Source organism: Schistocerca piceifrons, chromosome X (assembly GCF_021461385.2).
Source record: "Schistocerca piceifrons isolate TAMUIC-IGC-003096 chromosome X, iqSchPice1.1, whole genome shotgun sequence".
In the NCBI taxonomy this organism is placed as follows: Eukaryota; Metazoa; Arthropoda; class Insecta; order Orthoptera; family Acrididae; genus Schistocerca; species Schistocerca piceifrons.
This window is the reverse complement of record NC_060149.1, coordinates 841,490,651-841,516,208: the sequence shown is the minus strand read 5'-3', so window position 1 is coordinate 841,516,208 and position 25,558 is coordinate 841,490,651. Positions and strand designations below refer to the sequence as shown.

At 40.1% G+C, this 25,558-nt stretch overlaps 1 protein-coding gene across 2 annotated transcripts in view; it reads left to right on the top strand.

Annotated features, from left to right (window-relative positions):
- LOC124721435 (ATP-binding cassette sub-family G member 8) overlaps positions 1-24,548 on the top strand; it is a 323,750-nt gene extending 299,202 nt beyond the window's left edge. For both annotated transcript variants that reach the window (XM_047246412.1, XM_047246413.1), the window contains 2 exons: positions 1,943-2,217; positions 23,991-24,548. In XM_047246412.1, coding sequence (XP_047102368.1) covers positions 1,943-2,217; positions 23,991-24,206 — 491 coding nt within the window. In that variant the 3' untranslated portion in view covers positions 24,207-24,548. The remainder of the gene's footprint in view (positions 1-1,942; positions 2,218-23,990) is intronic.
- Positions 24,549-25,558: the final 1,010 nt, after the last annotated feature.

The window sequence follows — 25,558 nt, the reverse complement described above, 5'->3', positions numbered from 1 at the left end:
AAGGACAGATTTCAGAGTCAAATAACAAGTGTGCACTAATACGTGAAGGGTAATACACTTGTGAAGGTAATACACTGATGGAAAAAAAGTGTAGTGCAAGATAAGCCATTGCAAATATGAAATGCTGGTACACTAATGACAGGTGTAACTGCCAGAATATTGAATGCTAGTGTGCAAATGTGCATGCATTGTGTTGTACAGGTGTTGGATGTCAGTTTGTGGGATAGAGTTTCATACCTGTTGCACTTGATCAGTCAATACAGAGATGGTTAATGCTGTTTGTGGATAACACTGGGGTCGTCATCTGACGATGTTCCATATGTTCTGTTATCGTGTTGGAAAACAACCGCTGGAATGCTCTTCATGAATGGCTGCTCAACAAGTTGAATTACCAGATTGACATACAAATTTGCAGTCAGGGGATAACCACAAAAGTGCTCCTGCTGTCATATGAAATTTCACCCCAGACAATAATTCTAGGTATAGGCCCCGTGTGTGTAGCACATATACAGGTTGGTTGGAGGCCTTCAATTGGCCTCCTCCTAACCAACACACAGCCATCACTGGCACTGAGGCAGAACCAGTTTTCATCATAAAACACAACAGACCTCCATCCTGCCCTTCAATGAGCACTCGCTTTATACCACTGAAGTCACAAATGGCAGTGGTTGGTGGAATGCCTGCTACAAGGTATCTAGCTCAGAGCTGTCCTCGAAGTAACTGATTTGTAACAGTTTATTGTATCACTGTGATGCCAACTGTTGCTCAGATTGGTGCTGCAGATGCAGTATGAGGCACCAGAGCCATATGACAAACATGATGATCTTCTCTCTCAGTAGTGACATGAGGCCATCTAGAGCCCAGTCATCTTGCGACTGTACATTCTCATGACCACCACTGCCAGCAATCATGTACAGTGGCTACATTTCTGCCCAGTCTTTCTACAGTTCCACAGTAGGGATATCCACATTCTTATAGCCATATTACATGACCTCCTTCAAACTCAGTGGGGTGTTTATAATGTCATCTTTGCTGATTTAAAGGCATTTTTGACTGACATCAACTCACCATGTACAATCTCAAAGGTAACTAATGCTCATGACTGTTACAGTGTGTATTTGAAGAAAACTTGATTTGTATCCTAATAGTGACACTACTAGCAGTAGTCTAATGTGAATGGCGTAAAATTGGAATAGACATCATATTTCAGATGCAGAAACACATTTACCAACTTTTGTTTATGTTGCACAATTCCTCTTTGGTGTTGTGATTTTTTTCCATTAGTGTATATAACATGAAACACACATGATAGTTGTAATTAGTATTACAACACGAAATTCATAATTTACAACATTAAATAATAATAACAATAATAAGTAATTGACAACAGAAATATTTTCTGAAGGACAGTTCTAAAAGTAAAACAGCAAGTGTAAATGGATGAAAGCTTCTCAGTGACTAAGCCATGTCAAATCTAATGGGTTTCCTGAGCTTCCTTTCTTAATAGTCATCATTGTCTGTCATGAAACTTACTGCCACAATTATGACTGCATCTGCCAGAAGAAGGTGTGAATGTTCTGATACAGGATCAGTGGTGTTGTGGACACCTTTCCCCTTCTGCCCCTGTGTCACCAATTCCAAATCCATTGCAATAGTTTTCATGCAGTCTAACTTTCCTAACTGTGAAACATGTGTGATCACTGTCAGTGTATATGATATGTAGCAAAAATAAAGAAAGAAAAGAAATAGGAATAAACACAGAATGTAGAGAAAAAAGTTCAATCCCATTTTAAGAGTAGCAATTTTTTAAATATGAAACTACTTTTCAGAATCTTTAAAATAAATGATTCCTATGATATGAATAGTTTTGTGCTCTTTTAAGAATTATAATATAAATGGCCACATTATGGAGTGAATATAATTATGTTGTGTATGCTTTCAGGCTACATGTTGCTGCAACTCCTTGCCCTGCAGACAATGGCGACAGTAGTGGCACTAGCAGTTCGTGCGTGGTCTGTAAGTTCCCTGTTGGTGGGCCTTGTTGGCCTTGTACTATCTCTGGCCTCAGGGTTACTTCTCCACCCTGCAGATATGGGAGAATGGTGTCGATGGGTAGCTGCAGTGTCGCCTGCTCATCTCTTGTTGCCACCACTGTTGCACCGTCAGTACCAACCTCAAGTACTAGCAGCTGCAACTGCCACCTGTCATAACCGCCCAGTAAGGAGTTGTGATTTTCTTTTTAGCATTCGGCAGATTCATTTTGGTTCTTGAATTATCAAACCACTGAATCACTAATTCATACTTTCAGTTTGTTTTCCAGTGTCTCATATAATTTAATTGAGTTTTATTTGATGTTGCATAGGCATGAACAAGAAAATTCAGCATTGTCATGTTGATGTAAGGCTGCTGGTGATCTGTGCAGTTTCTGTACCTGTATTTATTAAAGTTATTGCCAAAGCAACTATAATTAGAATGTTTTGGTATAGATGACATACTTATCTCAAAGTGCAGGCAAAATTCATATGAGTTACAGTGAAGAAGCCACACTGAATGTGGCATGTCTTGTTTAAAACTATTGAAACAGATGGTAGAATGAGTACAAATGTAATACAATAAATGCAGACAAGGTTAGAGATAGCTGAATGCTTCAGGCTAGATGAATCTTTACACAACTTTCTCTTAGTTTTACTCATTACATTTTGGAGCACAGTTGGAAAGGATTCACATATAAATTAATGTTATTATTACTACTTTGGTTACAATTATGGCTGCAAGCAGGTCAGTTTTCATCATCCTTGAATCCAGAAAACTGTATTTTTAATAACTATTAGCTGTATGTGTATTCACTGAGTGCTTTTGTCCCATGGTGTGGGAATTACCTTTAATCTTTTGTTATCTTTACTCAACGAGTTTGTCTCTTTATATTGTTATACAATTCACCATTGAAACACTTCCATTATTTTACACACAGATTAGTTAGTTTGTTTTTAAGTCTTTGCACTGATGTTGTTAGAAAAGGTTTATGCACCTTTCATCCTGGATTTTGACAGCAAAATTCCTTTGCATAATTCAAATGAGTGGAAATATTACTAAATATTCATTTATGATAATGGAGGCGAATAGCAAAAACATAATGTTTAATCTGTAGGGATCTGAAAAATTTGCATTTGCAATAAATGCAAATATAGATGCAAATTCTGCCTCAAAATGCGAAAACGCAAAATTACCCAGTAAATGATATTACATTGTGATTTATATCCAGATGAACTGTTTTTTCAGAGGTAGTTTAAAATAGCTTTACTATTTCAAAAATATAACCAATTTCAGTTACTGGTACTGCACATCATCTGGCAACACCCAATTTGGAAAGATAATGTGCATGAGAACATGTTTACAAAATAAAAATTGCACCAACACAATGACGTATTGGTGTGCTCAATGCTCTGGTGACACATCAGTTGGGGCTGGTTGAATGGTCTCTGTAAGATAGACACTATGTAATGAAACAGAGGACTCAGCCGTGAGACCTAACATCTTCAAACAAAGAACTGTGAACATTTGTCTGCTAGCTAAAGTTCAATAGTTGATATTATATGGACACTTTGGGCACTTTCATGTTGCAGTGTTCGGTGGTAGCTGTTTTGAACTGTGGTTGCATCAAATAATGGTAGAAGTTGGGTATGAACTATCTTGTTTACGACACTGACAATCTCAGCAAGCAATTGCACAGTAGCAATTACTGAATGCTTTGTATTGTGCATTGCTCATTGCTTTCATTTCTTATTTTAAATGAGTGAAAAGACTAATCCTGCTCCATCACAGAGTTAATGATGACCATCACAACACCAGAAGGAATTGGTGATTGGTAAGACCGTTTTTCAGTTCTGCTTTCACAGAAAAACAGAATGTGCAGGTGGGCTGGCTGTCGTGCAAGAGAGGGGCAGGGCTTGTTTCCCCTCACCATTCCTCTTCCTTATGGCAGTCTTAATTGCAGTTGGTTTATGCTTGTGCTTGATTGCCAGTTTATAGTGTCCACACTCAGGACAAAGAGACTGGAAAATGAAACTTGCCAGCATATTTTGAACAGGTTGAAAGTCTTTGACTGATATGTGAATAGAGTTGTCTTTGGTAATACTTCTATACTAAGCACCTTGTTGGTTCTATCCGTAGCATTACCAAGCACGAGTTGTATGGCTATGAATGCCCGTGAAAGGCCTGTGTAGTTATTGAATTGAGTGGAAAAGAAAAACAATGTGAAACACCTGAAATCAGAGAAGCATCTTTTTTGTCACAGCTAAACTAAAAAGTTATTTTAGAGTTAATGTTAGCTAATTTTATGTCAGGAATTCTATTTTAAATGTGATTGTGGTGCATTGCTCGAGGATAGTGTAAACTACAATTTCTGTTTCACATTATTTCACCCTTTTTGTCTTCTTAAATACATGTATTAAATTTGAAGTTTTACTGCTCTTATATTATTTTGGGAACTATCACTGACACATGAAGCTTTGTGTTGTGTACATAGTTCCACGTAGTCAGCGCGTACACAACTTTCCCACTAGAGCGCGCACCGCTAAGCACAACAGTGCAGATGCAGTGCTGGTCCGTCTCCGCACTACGAGATGGCGCTGCCTTAGAGACGCACCAAATTCTGCTTCCGCTGATCCGCGTATTAATATGTAACGCAGCCAATGAGATTGCTGCTAACGTAGAACCTTTTCTCCTCGCGGATCACAATCGTGCAGTGATACCTGAACGCGCGAGGTATTATAACGAGTGTACAGACCTCCGATTAGTCAGTCTGCATTTGTCTGCACCAGTCTGTACCACTCTGCATTAGTCTGTACCAGTCTATAGTCAAGTTTCAGTCTGCGCCTAATAAGATTACCATATTCCTGTACATAGCCATGAAGATAAATGTATAGACACTTTTGTCAAGTATCAGAGATATGTGAGAATAAGATTCATGTACCAAGACCAAAGGAACTTCAGATTGTCAATTGTAAATAGCATCCAGAATCAAGTTACGTAATGTTTATGCTTGTTATTATTTTAATAAATGTGTGCGAAAATTAATCAAGTTCTGTTTAAAGTTGGCCACCATCAATCTGTTACTCTAAGCGTGCAAGTGGCATTTCTATCGTCTGACCTAACGGCAGAAAATAAACACACCACGATAAGACCACGAGACACATTGCTGACACTCGCCTACTTCGTTAGAGCGACAAGTCAAATAATCTGATGGTGTGTGTACCGAAGGTCTTACAGTACGCACACCACACTTTGCTTTGTTGTATTCCAGTATTTATGTGCTATAAAAATTAGCGTAACTTTGCTTCCTGTATATTTTACTCATCCTTCCACAGTGAAACACAATTTTCCATTCATTGTGTAGTGTGTTTTGTAGTTGATACCATATTTACATTAAATCTTTTATTGTCATGTAAGTTATATTTGAACTCTGTATGACTGGACGTGTTCCACATCATTGCAATTCACTTTATACCTAGATCTACAGAATAGGAAATCAATAAATAAATTCACTGGTGAGAAAAAGCTGCCATATTTCAACAGAAAGAGTCATTTGATGGAAGCTTAAATAGAGCCAAAAGAAGAAATAAGCAAAGACCATTTCAGAACAAGCTCTTGAAGTTTTCACAAAAGCACACATTCCAGTCAAAAAAGCACCCTCATCACCACTTGTTTTAACAGTCAGTTTCAAATCATTAAGGCTTTGTCTTCAGACACATGGCATGACAACCTGTTAATTTGTACATTTAATTATTTTAAAAAAAATCAAATCTCAATGAAAATAAATGTGAGTTTTGGCAAAACCAGATGCTAATTTTGCCAAAAATAAATCTACATTTTCAGGTCCTTAGTGATCAGTGTCATGTAGAACAGGTGATTGTTAAACATGACATACTGTAACAAATGAAATACACTCATAAAACCACCATCAAATGGGATGGAAATCATTACATGTGATACACATGTGCAGACAAACAAATTATCACAATTTCAGAAAAACTGGACGATTTATTCAAAAGAAAGAAGTTCACAAATTGATCAAGTCAGTAATGTGTTGGACCACCTCTCATCCTTACTCAAGCAGTTATTCAGCTCAGCATTGATTTACACAGTTGTTGGATGTCCTCTTGAGGGTTATCATGGCAGATTCTGTCCAACTGGTGCATTAGATAGTCAAAATTGCGAGCTGGTTGAAGAGCCCTGCCCATAGTGCTCTGAATGTTCTCAATTGGTGGAGATCTGGTGACCTTGCTGTCCAAGGCAGGGTCTGAGAAGCACAGAGACAAGTGATAGAAACTCTTGCCATATGCAAGCAGGCATTTTCGTGCTGAAATGGAAGCCCAGGATGGCTCGTCATGAAGGGCAACAAAATGGGACACAGACTATTGTTGACATACTTCTGTTCTGTAAGGGTACCCCATATGGCAACCAAAGGGTTCCTGCTATGAAAAGAAATGGCACTCCAGATCATCACTCCTGGTTATAGGGCCATATGGTGGGCGATAGTCAGGTTGGTATACCATCGCTGACTGGGTTATCTCCAAACAAAATCATCACAGGTCATCAGGGCTCAACTTAAAGTGGGGCTCATCACAGAGGACACTTCTATTCCAGCCAATGAGATTCCAGACTGACGACATTTCTGGAGATGCCGCGGACAGCAGTGGAATACCAACTTGACTGTCACCCACTAATCAGGGATGATGGTCTGAGGTGCCGTTACTTTCCACAGCAGGGACCCCATTGGTTGTCATCCACGGCACCCTTAAACCATATCGATAATATACTACACTCTGTTTTGTTGCTTTCCATGGTAAACCACCTGGGGCTTAAATTTCACATAGATAATGCCTGCCCACACATGGTGGGAGTTTCTACTGCTTGTAGCTTCATAAGCAAATAATACAGTTTTTGACCAGTGCTTTTAGGTCATTGGAAAATGCAGGAATAAAGTGTTGTGACTTGCGTGACGCCGTGACGGGCACAAAATTCCGCAAAATCAGAAGAGGCAAATTGCGGACCATTATCAGTAACAAGAGTAGAGGGAAGGCCTTCCAAAGAGAAAATACGAGCTAGAGCATTTGTGGTTGCCGCAGTGGTAGGCGACATGCAACGGCCAGTGAAAGGAAAGTTAGAGTAGGCGTCAATAACAAGAAGCCAATAAGTACCTAAAAAAGGTCCCGTGAAGTCAGCATGAATACACTTCCAGGGCTTCTCAGGCGAAGGCCACGGTGACAAAGATGACTTCGGGGCAGCGGCCTGTGACACACAAGGGCCGCAGGCAGTGACCATGTGTGCAATTTCAGAGTCGATGCCGGGCCAGTACACATGACGGCGCGCCAAAGATTTCGTGCGAGAGACGCCCCAGTGCCCTTGGTGAAGGAGGCACAAGACCGAAGCACGCAAAGGCGCAGGTACCACAACACACGGCTAAGCATTGTCGGTGGAAAGGAGGATAACACCGTCCCTAGCCGTGAGGCAGTAACGCAAAGCATAGTAGTTCCGCAACGGATCAGAAGTCTTAGTAGATGGACAATCTGACCAACCCTTCTGAATACAGCGTAAAACCCGGGAGAGGGTAGGGTCAGAACCCATAGCAGCCGCCAGCCGGTCCCCGGTGATGGGGAATCCGTCCACAACCCATTGCTCGGCAACATCCAGGTGGAAACACAAAAGTTCGTTCCTATCGAATGCCAGATCAGGACCCATGGGAAGGCAAGACAGTGCATCAGCATTTGCATGTTGAGCCATCGGCCGGAAATGAATTTCATAATTGAAATAAGACAAGTAAAGAGCCCAATGCTGGAGGCGGTGTGCAGCCTTGTCGGGAAGTGACGTTGATGGATGAAACAAGGAAACAAGTGGTTTGTGATTCGTAACAAGATGAAATTTGGATCCATAGAGAAAAACACCAAACTTATGAAGAGCATAAATAATGGCCAAAGCTTCTTTTTCAATTTGAGAATACTTTTGTTGGGCATCCGTGAGCGTTCTGGAGGCATAAGCGATGGGTTGTTCAGAACCGTCAGAAAAACAGTGCGCAAGGACTGCACCGACCTCGTATTGAGAGGCGTCCGTGGCAAGAACAAGATGTTGGCCATGTCGATAAGTAGCCAGGCACGGGTCCTGTTTCAGCATAGTCTTCAATTTCTGGAAAGCCACATTACATGATGCGGACCAGTGAAAAGGCACGTTTTTATGCAACAGCTGAGCCACCGAAGTAGCAGACGGTAAAAACCTGTGATAGTATGCTATTTTCCCCAAGAAGGCCTGCAGTTCCTTAAGAGGTGTAGGGCGAGGAAGGGCATCGATCGCAGCGACAGTTTGCTGAAGCGGACGAATACCATCCCGAGAGAGTTGAAACCCCAAGTATGTGATAGATGCCTGAAAAAATTTTGATTTCTGAAGATTACACTTAAGACCGGCAGTCTGTAAGACATAAAAAAAGTGTGCAGAGATTCTGAAGATGTTCTTCAGTGGTGGAGCCAGTGACAACAATGTCGTCCATGTAATTTATACACCCAGGGACAGTGAGCAATAATTGTTCCAAGAATCGCTGAAAGAGAGCAGGGGTGCTGGCAACCCCGAATGGCAATCATTGGTATTGATAGAGGCCGAAAGGCGTGTTAAGGACCAGACACTTCCAGGAAGCAGCGTCGAGAGGAAGTTGATGATAAGCTTCTGACAGGTCAAGTTTAGAAAAATACTGGCCGACAGCAAGTTTAGTGAACAATTGTTCAGGTTGAGGTATAGGGTAAGTGTCGATAAGGCATTGAGCATTTACAGTGGCCTTGAAATCGCCACAGAGACAAATAGCACCATTTGGCTCAGCAACGACAACGACAGGAGAGGACCACTCACTGGAAGTGACAGAAAGCAAGACCCCTGAAGCAGTGAGACGATCCAGCTCCCATTTGACCTGATCACGAAGGGCCATAGGAATGGGCCGAGCCCGAAAAAACTTTGGCCGAGCAGTGGGTTTGAGAGTGATATGAGCTTCAAAGTCATTTGCACGGCCTAACCCAGGAGAAGAAGGGATGAAAATATCGTCAACAAGAAATCCAATTGAGCATAAGGAATAGCATCAGAGACAATATTGACAGAGTCATCTATGGAGAACCCAAAAACGCGAAACGCATCGAAACCAAAAAGATTCTCCGCGTTACTATGGTTGACCACAAATATGGGAACAGTGCAAATGACAGATTTGTAAGATACCTCAGCATCAAATTGTCCCAAGAGAGAAATCTGTAATTGCCTAGTGACAGGTGACAGGATTGGAGGACCCAACTGAAGATACGTCTGAGAATTGATGATAGTGTCAGCAGAACCAGTATCCACCTGCATGCGAACATCTCGACCAAGTATTTGGACAGTGAGGAATAACTTCCCTTAAAGGGAAGAAGTACAATTGACAGACAACACAGAATCAGAATCAGCGCCATGTTCATGAACATCGTGTATGTGGTTGGATTTGCAAACGGATGACACATGACCCCTTTTTTTTGCATTTGTGAGACACGGTCCAGTGTTGTGGACAATCCTGTCATGAATGTTTCATAAAACACCGCGAACATGAAGGAAGTTGCCGTGGGTTGTGCTGCAGTTTCTTAGAGGTTTGTTTACGGTTAGGCCGAGGCTGCACTTGGGAGCGTACTGCGGCCATGTCAGCCAGCGCAGACACGCCACACGCTTTGTCAACAGCGCACAGAGGTTGTATTTCCCCGACGTCAATCCATGCCCCTATTTGCGCTCCAGCGGCGCGAGAAATTTCAAAAGACTGAATGATGGATAGGGCTTCATCTAGAGTCAGATTTGCAAACTGAAGGGCACGTTGCCTAACCTCTTTGTCGGGCGCCGACCGGATAATAGCATCCCGTACTATGGAATCGGCATAGGATTCTTTGTGAACTTCAGTAACAAAATGACACTTTCTACTGAGGCCGTGAAGTTCAGCAGCCCAAGCACGATAGGATTGATTCGGTTGTTATTCACAATGATAAAAGGCAACACGAGAGACTACCAAATGCGTATGCTTTTGAAAGTAAATGGACAGAAGTGAGCACATTTCAGCAAAGGACACAGACGCAGGATCTTTCAAAGGAGCCAGTTGCGACAACAACTGATACATTTGAGGTGAAATCCATGAAAGGAACAGAGACTAATGTGTTTGGTCGACCGTGACATGAAATGCTGTCAAAGACGTTTTTCGTAATCAGACCAGTCTTCCACCATCTCATCATAAGGAGGAAAAGGAGGTAGAGACAATGACGAGAGATGCCCCATATTTGATGCCGCGATGAAATCACGAATTGCATTTGTGAGAAGTGTTTGCTGTTCTATGAGACCTTGCAATGGTTGCTCTAAAGTAGCCATGGAAACACGTGGGTCAACGATGAAAAAGAAAAATTCACTACCTTGTTGCCAATTGTTTTAACTTCAAGTTGAACAAATGTATTTCAAGGACGACACAATACATGAAAGTCACAGATCAAGTAAACAGAGTAAGACGTGTGTCACTTTAACAGTCAAATCATAACTGAGTCCGAGCCTAGCAGCCGCTGGCTGGCTGGCCACTTAGGTGGCGCAGCCGCTGCATGGCTGGCAGACAGCGCCGCATGTAGAGGACGCGCCTAACTGCGTGGCGGCACTTTGAAAGATCGGCGAGTCACAACATAAAGATTACCTTTCCTTAGTCTATCTTGTAAGACAAGTTGTGAGGTCAGTATTGCCTCATGTGTTCCTGCATTTCTACTTGCATATTGATCAAACCTAAGGGTAACAAATCTAGTAGCCAGCCTCTGAATTTTTTCGATGTCTTCCTTTAATCCAGGCTCGTGGGGATCCTAAACAATCAAGCAGTAGGGCCTACTCAAGAATGTGTCACACTAGTGTTCTGTATGTGGTCTCCTGTACAGATGAACCACACTTTTCTAAAATTCTCCTAATAAGCCAAAGTCAACCATTCACCTTTCCTTTGATCCATTTCATATTGCTTTGCAATGTTATGGCAAGGTATCTAATTGATGTGACTGTGTCAAGCAGCGTGCTAGTAATGCTGTATTCGAACATTATGGGACTCTTTTTTCCTACTATCTGCATTAACTTACATATTTCTATATTTGGAGGTAACTACCATTCATCACACCAGCTAGAAATTTTGTCTAAGTCATCTTGTATCCTTCTGTAGTCACTCAATGATGAATCCTTCCCATACATCACAGCATCATCAGTGAACACTGCAGATTGCTGATCAACCTGTCCATCAGATCAGTTATGTGTATGGAGGATAAGAGTGGTCCTGTCACATTTTCATGGGGCACTCCTGATGATATCCTTCTGTCTGATGAACACCCACTGTTGAGAACAACATACTGAGTTCAGTTACTTGAGAAGTCTTTGAGTCACTCACATATCTGGGAATCTATTCTGTATGCCCATACTTTCATTCATAGTTTGCTATGGGGCACCGTGGCAAATGCTTTCTGGAAATCTAGGAATACAAAATCTGTTTGTTGCTCTTCATCCTTTGTTCTCAGGATACCATGTGAGAAAAGAGCAAGATGAATTTCACAGAAGCTGTGCTTTCTAAATTGCAGTGATTTGTGGACGTAATTTCCAATTAAATGAAATTTGTTGTATTAAAATGAGAATATGTTCAAGAATTCTGCAGCAAACTGATGTTAAGGATATTGGTCTGTAATTATGCAGATCAAATTATTCTTATACACAGGAGTCACCTGCACTTTTTCCAGCTGCTTGGTACTTTGCACTGGGTGAGAAATTCATGACAAATGAAGGTTAAGTAAGGGGTCAATGCCATACAGTACACTTGGTTAAACCAAATTGGGATTCCATCTGGACCTTGTGCCTTGTTTGTTTTCATTTCTTTCAGTTGTTCCCGTATACCAGGGGATGCCTATTAATGCCTGTTACTATGTCCACCATATGGAAGTCTGTCTGATCATCAAACAACAGTATGTTTGTTCAATCCTCCTGTGTGAAAAATTTCTCAAATGCAAAATTTAGTGCGGCCCCTCCCACCAGAGGTTTGAGTCCTCCCTCGGGCATGGGTGTGAGTGTTGTCCTTAGTGTTAAGTTAGTTTAAGTAGTGTGTAAGTCTAGGGACCGATGACCTCAGAAGTTTGGTTCCTTAGGAATTCACACACATTTGAACATTTTTACAAAATTTAAAATTCAGCTTTCATTTTGTTATCTTCTATTGTCGCCCCAGAGTCATTGACGAGCAAGTGTATAGAAGCCCTTGTCCCACTTATTGATTTTACCTGTGACCAGAATTTCTTGGGTTCTCGGCAAGATATTTTGCTAAGATATGACAGCGATTGTTGTACGCGACATGCAATGATCGATTTACAGATTTATGAATTTCACCCTGCTTTCATTTCTTTTCAGATGTGTGTTGTCTAAGAAACTAAGAGTGAAACAGTTTTTGCTCCCTCAGCATTTGCCATATTTTTGTTATAAAACCACAGTGGGTCTTTCCCATTGTTAATCTGCTATTTTATGTGCCTGTCAATTGTTCAATAGCTCAGCTACATGGTCTGTGGCTACCCATACTTCTATCATTTGTTTTATGTCCGATTCTCATTTTTGTGGTCTCATTTGTGACACGGCTCCAGATATTCTCTACTTATGTGGGAGTCATGATGCAAGTATAGTCCATAGTATTCTCACAAAAGGCAGACTTATTTAGCTGTCACAGTCATGTGCAATTGACATTCCATAGAAGTTGTTAGCAGTCATCATCTATGCTGCCATCAGTAATATGTTTCACTTTTGTGAAATGTTCTGCCTTGCAATTATGAGGAACATTATTGCATATAAGCCAAAGGAGCACATTTCTCCTTCCATAGTTCTCAAAAAATTTGAAGTACTTTTTTATTAGTCTTGCTGTGAATGATCATGAAATTGTGGCACCTCTGAGCCAATAATTTTACCTATATGTTACTTTAAAAAGCTCTTATTTATGTTGTTTTGTTGATTTCCTTAAAATCTTACGATTGCTTCATAAAATCTGAAATAATGCTGTTAGAGATTCCGTATGCTTTGATTTCTTTCTTTTGTTATTTTATTTTTTACTCTCAGTGGCACTAAAATGTCAAGTAGTTTGCTTACCTTTAACCTAGTGAGTTGTATTCAAATACCCTACTGATTGCAGTGAAATCAGATTTGATACATATTGGCTAGTATGACTGTCTAACATATCAGCTAGTATCATTACTGGGTATGGTAAACCTCAAAACAATCATCTAAATGGAGAGCAACACAACACTTTTTACACTGCCATGCACTCTCCCTTTTATTCATCTTGAGTAGCACACAACACATGTATTTGTGACACTTCTTTCTTGTTAGTTTAACTTTTGTTTTTGCCTGGAGTCACATAATGGTGGTACTCACTGATAGTTGCCCAGGCACAGAGTACTCGGGTAGCTGTGTACTGTCTAGCAGCTGCTGTCCAATGTTGATTGTGAAGTTGGTGTAGCAGACATGTTTCTTTCCACTGATCTTATGATACATAATGAAGGAGTTGAAAATATGCATATCGAGAAGATAAAAAACGGTCTTTCTATACTCCTTCACTGTGTGTTGCATGATTAAGAAGTAAGCTATCACTGGGTATTGAAGGTCTAAATCACCCATTCTCTACTGATGCTGAAGATGCAGGTTTTTATCACCACCTCTCTTGATGTCTTACTTTTCTTTCCTCAGTTTGCATAATGTCAGCAGATTTATGATGACTGGACAGGAATCAACGTCTTTGTTATCACGCCACTTATCACGTAATACACAGTTGCAGAACCATCTGTCATGCTCTGTACATTTCAGGTGGTGGTTTTTTTTCCCCCAGTAAGTGCCTACAACATTTGTCTGTCTGTGAGTCTTCTAAATAAGTCAGATAAAGAATATCAGTTATCTGTTAACAGTGTGTTACCTTTATCCAACAATCGTTCACACTTGTTTAGCACTACATTTCTACTGACTGGAAGGTTAGAATCTGTCACATCATCATCAGTATAAATTCTGAAAGAGAGACAGTAGCTAGAACTACTATCTGTCTGTGAGTCTTCTAAATAAGTCAGATAAAGAGTATCAGTTATCTGTTAACAGTGTGTTACCTTTATCCAACAATTGTTCACACTTGTTTAGTACTACATTTGTACTGGCTGGAAGGTTAGGATCTGTCACATCATCATCAGTATAAATTCTGAAAGAGAGACAGTAGCTAGAACAATGTAGATTCACAACATGACCTTTCTATGTTGGCACTGCAAACACCTGAAAGCCATTATTCTTCCTGAGGGCATGCAGCTCTTCTTAATGTTAAATGGCGATAACATCATCTTGGGTAAAATATTCTGGAGATAAAATAGTCCCCCTTTTGGATCTCTGGACAGAGACTACTCAGGAGGCTGTCATCATCAGGAAAGATGAAAGTGGCATTCTACAGGTCAGAATGTGGAATATTATATCCCTTAATTGAGTACAGAGGAAATGGGAAAGTTGAAGTTAGATATAGTGGGAATTAGTGAAGTGTGGTGGTAGGAAGAACAGAACTTCTTGTCAGGTAAGCACAGGGTTATCAACACAACATCAAATGGGGCTAATGCAGGAATACAGCTAATAAATAATAATGAAATGGGAATGTGCATAAGTTACTTTGAATAGCATAGTGAACACATTATAGAAGCCAAGACAGACACAAAGCCAACACTCACTACAGTAGTACAATTTTATATGCAAACTAACTCCAAGATGATGATGAGATTGAAGGAATGTTTGAGAAGATACAAGAAAATTTTAAAATAATTGCAGGAGATGAACATGTATTTGTGATGGGGATCTGGAATTAAATAGTGGAAAAAGGATGAGAAGGAATAATACTAGGAGAACATGGCATGACACAGGATGCTGCCTGGTGGAGTTGCGGACACATGTTGTAGTAGCAAATGTATGTAAGTGGAACAGACATTGATTGGGGGATCACCCTAGGAAGATACGGGCTGCAAGTGGGGAAATCCACTGAGATAAGTAACTTTGACAAAAGGAAGATTATTATTACGCAGAGCCTGTGAGCGAGTATTTCAAAAATGGTGAAGGTTTCTGTGGTTGGTTGGTGCTTTATGGCACAAAACTGCTAAGGTCATAAGTGCTCATATTGTAATGTAATAAAAAACAAATACTAAATAAAAAAAAGGCAAAAACCCAATCAAGAAACTTTAAAATAGAAGCAGCTAAGGACAAGGAGAACCCTAGGGAAAATTTCTCAAAATATCATTGAGATGGCGGAGGTTCAAATTTGCTTCACCATGCCGCTGTGGCAAATAAAAAGTAAGACATGATTGACAGAATGCGTGTCATCTGCTAAAACATCTGATAAAGTAGACTGCAAACATACACATAAACACGAACAGTTAAACAATGGGCACTGGATCAGAAAGTGGTGCACTGTCAAGGGTTGAGAGCAGTAGGCCCAGTGTGAGGCAGGGTTGCCATTTAATAAATAGTGGTGACTCAAATGATTGTGTCCTATACGCAGCCAGGCTAAAATGACCTCCTCATGACATTAGGGCCGAGAGGAAGTCACCATGCTATTAGGAGAGATTTAATGTCCTGGAGTTTGTTCCCCTAGGAAGAACATCATTGTGTGCTCCAGAGTGATATTACATGCTGACGCAGTGACACGATCATCCAAGAAAGCAGAATGACTTGAAGGCCAAGGGAGGAGAGCTGCAGCCTTGTTCTCTGGCACGCTGACATGACAGTCAACCAACAGGAACACCACATTCCCCCCCCCCTCCCCCCACCACAGCCACACACACAATAAGCGAGTGGAAGCATTCTTGGATCCACATACTAAATTATAGACTGAGAACAGCGTGTGAAGGCTGTGAAGAGCACTGAGAGAATCTGAGCGGATGACACCATTTGGAAGCCCATGCTGCTGGATGTACTGGGTGGCCCCATAAAGGGCGTAGAGCTCTGCGGCAGAAATCAAGCACTGATCAAGAAGCCAATATTGAAAAGGATTATTGCAAAGTACAAAGACACACCCAACACCATGATTGGTATTGGAACCATCAGTGTAGAGGAATTCACTGTCCCCAAACCGTGTGCAAAGTGCGAGAAACTCGCTGCAATACACCAGGTCGGGAGTAGTGTCCTTAAGAAGTGAATGGAGTCCAAAATGAACACGTACCTCAGCTTGAAGCCAGGGTAGTGAAGAGATTGCACCCACAGGGAATGTGGCAGGGAGCATAAAGCAGAGCTGTTGAAGCAACAAATGAAAACAAACTTCGGGAGGCAACAGAGAAGGTGGGTGCAGCCCATACTGGCATAGGATGGCTGACCGGGCATAGGACACAGATGGCTCATGTAACAACTAACGAGAACATCTCCTCGGTAGGACAACGGTAAGACAGCAGCCTCACCATAAAAACTCTCAGCAGGACTAGTATAGAAGGCACCAGTGGCTAAATGTATCCTGCAATGGTGGAGTGTATTAAGATGACATAAGATAGACAGACATGTGGTTGAATATATGATATATCCATAATCCAGTTTCGAATGGACAAGGGACCAGTATAAATGGAGGAGGATGGTCTGATCCGCTCCCTATGAGGTACCACATAAAACACGTAGAACACTGAAGGAGCAAGTGCAACAAGCTGCCAGGTAAGAGATGTGGGAAGACTAACAGAGTTTCCTATCAAACATGACTCCCAAGAATTCTGCAGTGTCAGCGAATGGAAGAAGGAATGGGCCAAGACAGGGAGGGGGAAGAAACTCCCGGTGCTGCCAGAAGTTCATATGACAGTCTCACCAGCAGAAAAGCAGAAGCCATTGTTGTGGGAGACAATCCATAATCGGGTTCATGGCTATGGCAAATAAGATGACACTGAGCACAGAACCCTGAGGCACCCTGTTCTCTTGAATAAAAATGTGTGACAGAGCCAAGCCCATATGTACCTTAAAAACATGGTCTTTCAACAGTTCCCTGATAAAAAGCGGCAGGAGATGCCTGAAGGCCAACTCACACATAATATGGATGATACCTGTTCTCCAAAAGGTGTCATATGCCTTCTCCAAATCAAAAAAATGTGGCCAAGTTTCACAAAACATTGTTCATAATATGAGTTGACAAGGTGATGAGATGATCAACTGCAGAGCAGTGCCTACGGAATCCACATTGGGCATCAGTGAGGAGATTCTGAGACTCGAGCCACCACACCAGCTGACCATAAATCATATGTTCTGTCACCTTGCAGATGCTACTGGTGAGGGAAATTGGGTGGTAGCTGGAAGGCAGATGTTTGTCCTTACCAGGCTTAGGTATGGGAATGGGAATGGCCTCACTCCAGCAACTGGTAAATGTGCCAGCTATCTAAGTGCAGTTATATGCATGGAGGAGAAAGCATAAGCCCTCAGGAGATATGTGTTGCAACATGAGAATGTGAATACTGTCCAGTCCTGGAGTGGATGTTGGGGATGAAGAAAGTGCATGTTTAAGTTCCCTCATAGTAAAAGCAGTGTTTTAACATTCATGATCCCAAGAGGAGAAAGATATCATCCTTGCCTCCGCTACCCATTTCAGAGGGAGAAAGGCAGGATGGTAGTGGGTTGAAATCGAAATGTCTGCAAAATATTGGCCCAAGGTGTTGGAAATATCAAGATGGTCTATAATGATATTGTTTACTATGATCAGACCGGGAACTGGGGAATGAACCACGGTTCCTGGAAGCCAACAGAGATTACCCCAAACAACAAAGGAGAGAGTAAAACTGTTGAAACAGCTTTGAAAAGAAAGCCAACTAATTTTTTTGCGATCCCTGAAAATGTGGTGACACTGCGCACATAGCTGTTTATAATGGATACAGTTTGCCATCAGGGGATGGCATTTAGAAACACAGAGCAGTCAGTTTTGGAAAGCTGCCAGTTGGTTCGACGCACATATGGGATAGGCATTAGCAAATGAATGACACAGGGGAAATGGTCACTCAAGTAATTACATGAGGTCTTTGGGAACTGGAAGATTTGTAATTGCTTCAGTGTGGTGTGGTGCAGCCTGATGTCATGTTCTCACAAAATGTGTCCTAGATATTGTACTTAATGTGCCTTTCCTTGTTACATTTTAAATTTTTTTCTGTGACAGGGATGTCATCCAGGTAGTTCACAGCATTAGTAGTTTCCTAATTAAGTGTTCTAAGTATCATTGGAACAAACTCAGTGTACTGGAAATCCCAAATGGTAATCTCTTGTATCAGTAAAGTCTAAATGGAGTATTTATGACTAAAAATCACTGCGCTTCTTCACCCAAAGGTAAATGTAAAAGGTTCCATCAAATCAAGTTTTGTAAAATATACACCACCAGCTAATTTTGATGTTAGTTCTCCCAGTTTTGGAACTGAATAGGAATCAATTGAATAGGACTCAATTATGGATTGTGCAGTTACTGCCACTTTGAAGTATTCACAGATTTGTAATGTGCCATTCACTACTAGTAATGGATTATATTGTACCATTTTGTTCTGAGTGAATCCCTTAATGCGGAGGGAATATTGTTTATTGTGCAGAGTTTTGACACAGCGTTCAGCTTCGACATGATGTGTGCTTTGGAATTTTTAATACTACTTCTTGTGTATGAAAACAATATTATCACATTTTTGCAACAGTTTCTGTAAATTTTTGTTTGGATTGTCAATGTAAAGCTGATTTGCTCCTCCTTAAACTGGGAGGCCTAGAGTATTGAGTAAATCAAGGTAAAGCAAATTTGTTGCTTTCTGTGGATTTATAACTACAAATTTGGCCTGTTTGGTAAACTGCTTGTATGCAACATTTGTCAAACTGATCTTTTACTGGAATTTGTTGGTCACTGTAGCTAAACAGCAAATTCTGAAATTTAGTTAATTCTGTCAAGACTTATTTCCTGTACGTTAGTAAATTAAGTAAATAAATTGACAAGCCTGTACCAATTTGAAATGTCAATGACACTTTATTATCTATGAGTGTCACAGGTAAAGCCTTGTCGTAAACTGAAGAGATAGCATTCACTTTGTTTCTTGTCCATGAAAGTTTATTGATTTGTTTATGTTCATTGTGAATATCATTTGAAGGTTTAGTGTAAATCACTTTCATGTGCCTGAGTGTCTTATTACACTGCCTGATGTGCTTAGTGTTGCACACTTCGAATTTGTGTCCTGACTTGTTGTAATCATTGCATTGTGCATTTTGAAAGAAATGATCTTTGCACTTGTGGTTAACTCCACAATGTGCAAAAAATTTTATTTTTCTTTAGGGAATCTGTTTCCAATCTGTTGTTTCCATTTGCTGCTCCATGATGTACACTGGCAGCTGTGTCACTGACTTGGCCATGCAAGCCAGTTATGCATTGTAAATGTGCAAGTGTCGCCAGACTGGAGCCCATCTGCTGTTACTAGCATTTGTTCACGTGCCCAGATTAAAGAAAAACAGTAATGCAAAGATGAATTATTCAAGCTAAGCAGGTCTGCAAGTCTTTCATTAATTTATTATCAGGCAAGTCAAATGCATGATAAGCACATCATCAATGAGAGAATCAGTATAATTGTCATTTTGGCACTAAAACTGGCAGTCTCTATTTAAGGCCTGTAATTGTGCCAGCCACTCTTCATAACCTTCATTTTGTTTCTTAAAGCATTGAAAAAAATTATGCCAAGCTGTTGCAGCATGGACTTGTGACTCAGAGTGTGATTCTAACTTAGCCTTAATTTCAGCATAGGAAAGATCCACAGGTTGAATTTCAGGACACAATTTCTGTATAAGTTTGAAAACTTCTGGCCCAACATTTTCCATGAGAAAATACTTTGCATTCAACATCACCAAATACTTGATGTGTGATAATATTTTGCTTTAGTTGTGAAATGTAGTTATGCCAGCCTTCTGTTTTCTGGCTGAATGCTGGTGACATCTTAAGGTGTGTCCACGCTACTCATGCTCGCCAGACTTGTGCTCACCATACTACCCCAGTTGCTTGCCAGGCTTTGACTTGTTAGGATCTGCTCTGTACCTGCAGTCATGACCAGTGCCAGCTTCCCGATTTAAAAATGGTTATAGCAAGTGTCAGCTTCCTTGTGGTGCAACTATTAGCCCAGGAACAAGATATAAGAAGACACATCAAAGACCAAAGAAAACACAGGTGGTTGATGACCACAGTTTTCGGAAGCAGAAAAAGATATGGTGGGAGTGATTTGATGGACAACTTGCATGTTGAAAACATAAATTTCAAGACATACTGCCTTATGTCCACATCTAATTTTGAATATTTGATAAATTTGGTTGCACCAAAGATGCAAAGGCTGATATTTGCAGTGCAGAAATTCAAAGGCCTTGAAAGTGAATGAGTTAGGAGCAGTCACTTCCTCAAACCCGGTGCCAGACTTCCCAGGCTCATTTTTCTTCTGGTGGACTTTCCTATAAGTGGCTAATAAGGTGATCAAACAATGGAAACTTGAGGTAGGAATATCAACAATATGGGAAAGAAAGATTGCTATTTACCGTAAAGAAGATATGTCAAGTTGCACACAGATGCAATTAAAAGACACTCACATAAAGCTTTCAGCCACAGCCTTCGTCAGTAAAACACACACACACACACACACACACTCACACAAAAGCAAGCACACTGCATGCACACACAAGCGCCAACTCCAGAATCTCAGGCTGGAATCATAAGCTGGTCTTTATAATTCAGCCATACCCATGCAGAGTTCAGTCATGATGGAATCTCATACTTCTCTCTTTATATTTTATTTTATAATGGGAGTTTGTGGCATCTTACAACACAGGATATTGTTCATAAATGTGTATGAATTCAATAGTAAAATTGTCAGTCCACTCCATTTTAAAACAAAAATGTGATGTCCACAACACAGAAAAAGATAAACAAAGACCAAATTGGACAAGTGCAGTGAGCCAGTTGATGAAGGCTTCTCACCCTCCACACTGTTCATGCAGCTCCTTGTGCATCCCTCTGATATACTGACAACAGGCAGAGCCAGACAAGCCATAGGCTTGGGTGGGTCATGAGCCCATCTTGCGGAGAGTCCTTGGAGCTTACCTCTGTCCACATTGCTCATAAGGCTCAAGTCTCCCAAGCACACAAGTAGTGTGGATGCACCTTTAAACTTTCCTTCACCATTTTCTGAGACAGTTTCAAGTTTTGCCAGGGGTGCCACCAGCAGCTGCTGAGAGACAGACAGCTGCAGCCAAAGGAATACAACTGGCTGAAGCTTATCAGCTTCAGGTTGACCCATATCTGAAGAATACAACTCAGAACAGTATAATAAACTCTTTGAAATCTTACTGACAAAAGAAGGGAGTTAACAGCCCACAGACAATCGTATACAATTGCAAAGGCCACACTAATTCCAGTGCATTGCAACAGGAATGTTTATATGCACTCACCAGTTTGGTCATTGCCAATGAAAATCCTTGTTGCCATTTTTTATTATAGAATGAGCAATGTCTCTTTCCAAAAATCTGTGGATTTTGTCAACACAAGTAATACGGGTAACATGAAATGATACAAGTAATAAGCATTTCCTACAATATATACAGATATACTCAGCTTTGAGTGATGAGTGGTAGGTGGCTCTGTAGGTAACGTTCTACACACTAATCTAACTTAACACAGTGAAAGAAAACTATCTGATCTATAGAAGTTCAGTCTGCACTACTGTAACTAACAATTATTTAGTTCAGGCTCAAGTTTGAATAACACTTATAACACTTTGACACTCAGTGTATATGTCCAGTATCGGTTGATTAAAGTGGCTGTATATAACAGTGGCAACTGATGATCATCACAGCTGGCAACAACTGTAAACATTGGTGGGAACTGTTGCTGGCAATGAACTGGCCAAGTGTGGTTGTGCATCCCAATTTATCTGTAGCCAGCAGAATGATCTCCAACTGTGATCCAAGTGGTGGATGCAGAAAGTAGTTCCTGGTGTCAGTACCATTTGTGGCAGCTAACATATCCATATTTGGATGAAGTGAAGTCTTTTGAAGGTCTTAGGTTGAATGAATGAATAGGTTCTTGTTTATGTCTGCCATCTAAATGGTGACTGATTGGAACTCTGGGGTGCCAGATGTGGAGATTGCCTGGTTGTTATGTACACATAAAAAAACAAACATAATTTCATTACAGGTGGTGCATAAAAGATTAAATGTTTATTATTGGACTGCTGATGTTCTTGGGATGTTAAGTACATAGGCTTCCTTTTCACAGGAAAAAGGTGGACGAACTTAATTTTAGTTTTCATTATGAAACAGCTTATAAATTCACATAGAGTACTCAGTTTAAGAAAAGAAAAAGAACTATGATCATGGCTGTAGACTGGACCGGAATGAAGCCTTAATACTTTGATATTGATAGTCAGTGTGGCTGTATCTAGGATGTTGAGCCAACGTTAGAATGTCAGTTCTGCAACCATGAAACTCTTCCCCAGCCGGGTCTACATTCTCATTCTATTTGTCCTTCAATTATAATTTGGCTGACGATGTAATTCTTGTTTTGCAAAGTGTTCCCAAAATGCACTGTTTTCCTGCACTTGATAATGGTTATGACAAAGATATTTGTCAGCATGTTAATGCACATCATCATTGGTGACATGTTCTACTCACGGAATCTGTAGTACATTTCCAGTGCCTTCAGGCTGTTCATAGATGTGAGTTTAATTGGTGCTGTTGGGCTGGGCTAGCACTTGGATGGGTGACCATCTGGTCTGCTGAGTGCTGTAGGCAAAAAGGGTGCACTCAGCCCTTGTGAGGAAAACTGAGGATATACTTGATTGAGAAGTAGTGGCTGCGGTCTTGTAAACTGACATACGACTGGGAGAGCAGCGTGCTGACCACATGCCCCTCCATATCCACATGCAGTGATGCCTGTGGGTTGACGATGACATGGTGGGTGGTTGATATTGCTCGGCCTTCATGGCCTGTTCGGGTGGAGTTTAGTTTAGTTTTCAGCATCATAGGTATTTCATTTTTCTGACTCTTTTCAAGTATGTTCACACCCAAGTTAGTTTTCACTAGTGAAGATAATTTTGTTCAGCAGAAGCTGAAGGTCTCACATCTTACCTAATATCACAGTGTAATCTACATAAAATGGATATTGCTTAAATGGGTTCTATCAGTGGTGTTCACTTCTTTGTTGCTGGTATCATCAAATGCTTAACAAAAATGGCTCCAGAATATATGTTGAAGAATTTCTGAGATAATTTAAATCCTTGCGAGACAAGTTTTAGAATTCTGATGTCATCCGAAATGTGATCTCATTGTATTCTTTGTAATTATTCCTTTACTGCCACTACACGGAAATAAATTTATGTAATTAGCTTTAAGTTTTCTTATTATTTTCACCATTTACACAGTGCCACCTCTTTTCTTATGTGTTGTGATGTATATCTTCCATGAATCTCTGAAAAGCAGAATTATGCTGGTTTTATTGTGTGTCTACAGATCAAAGTCCAAAGTGTATTTTTAAGAGTAGATTAACAGTGGGAAGCAAAAATTTTGTTAAATATGGAGTATCAGGCTAAAAAGATAGAATGACATGACAATCCAGTTCAAAATCCATAGTTCATGTCACAGTAATGTACTCCTCTACAGGTTTCAGACAAAAGGAACATGAAAGGGAACTTATGAAGCGAGGTAACAGAATATGACTGCAGTTTAACAGATAGCAGAGGCTTTGAGTTATTGAGAGAGACACACAGAAGAGAATGAAAACTTAGCTAGTTTTCATCTTCCACATCTCACACAATATTTTCTCAACATCTTGTAGTAATTATACCTATATGTAATCACAGTATTAATATAATTATTAGTTAATGCATTAACTGATTTCAGTTTCAAAAGTTGAAATGATGATGCAGGACCTAAACAATCTGTTACAGGTCCAGAGGCAAGATATCATTGTGCAGGTGGCATGTCCTCCACCCAATGGCACTGCTGCTCTCCTTTATAGTGGACTTATACCCGGCAAGCCAGAATATGCACTACCACTTACAGTTCTTGTTTTCTGGGTTGTGTGCTTCCTGTTAGCAGCAGCCAGCTTTCTCATATGCCGGCATCAACCACGTCGCCCGAGAACAAATCCTAACAAACCGTAAAAATGTTACTACAGTGGAACTTCACTCAGTGAAATACCCGTGCCACACTATCTGTTCCATTTTGTAACATTCACTCTCAAAACAATTTTAAATAACTGTGAGGCTTCCTTTCTGCCAGCAATTTTGTAAATTTTTTCTATTATTTATCAATGTGAATTGCTGTAGATATATCTCAGTTTATTCAAAATGGGAAGTTACCATATTACCATTCATAACTGGATGTGTATAACTAATCATCAAGTGTATGCCACTGATACATAATTTATTTAAGTAATACTAATACTTATAAGTATCATTGACAGTAAAAGTGGGTTTTTATACTGTAATTAATTTGTGTGTAAAAATACAGTAGTCCTTTTTTGTATAAAATATTCTACTGTTAGATAATTACTTTGTAGAATTTAAATTAATTACCATTCATATCACTTAAAGAAGCTTCTTGTGTTGTAATACATTCTCCATATTATCTCCTTCCCCCTCAAAATCTGTTAACGGTACTAGTCATTAAGATAAATTCAAAACATCCCAGGACATTTTTCTTATTTTGTAACAATTGAATAACAGCTGCAAATCTCCTGAAAAACCTTACCATTCTTTTATACGTTTTTGTGTTACTTTCAGCCAAACGAATACAGAAACTGAATCATGGTAAGTCTACAAAAGATTAATTGCACTGACTGCATTGAGAAAATGGTTAGATTTCAGAAAATTCTGAAGAGTTTTTTTTTTTTTTATCTCTATAATGAAACGAATGAATATAACAACTTACCATATAGTTAAGATGTTGTCCAGTGGATAAGCACATAAGCAAGACTAAAAACGTTGCTAAATTGTTGTACAACATCATTCTGCAGAGCTAATAGAAATTACACACACACATCCAGCAGACTACATTGTAGCAGCACTGCGTATCAAGCTAAAAAAAAAAAAAAAAAAAAAAAAACCTTCATTATTCCTCATTAAAATGTCTTCTTTAGCCCAAAAAGGTGGAGTAATGCTGCTATCATAATAATTGCTCATTTACCAAAATGGTACAGAAATGCTGATACATTTGCTTCAGCTCCTCTTATTCCATACAATAATTTTTGTCTCAATAGTTGTAGCTTATGTAATGACCAAAAAATTATATACTTCTTATAGTGAACTTTTTCATACTGTTAAGTAAACTTACCTACAAATGGTCAGCATATGCCCTTATTTACCATCATCATCATCAGTGACAACAACAACAACAACTTCGTTGATTTGGCCACTTACAATTTACCAGTCTACCTGTTACTAAGACATCCCTCATTATGTCTTCCTCAGGATGAATGGCTTCACCATGTTTAAATAATAATATAGTGTTGTAC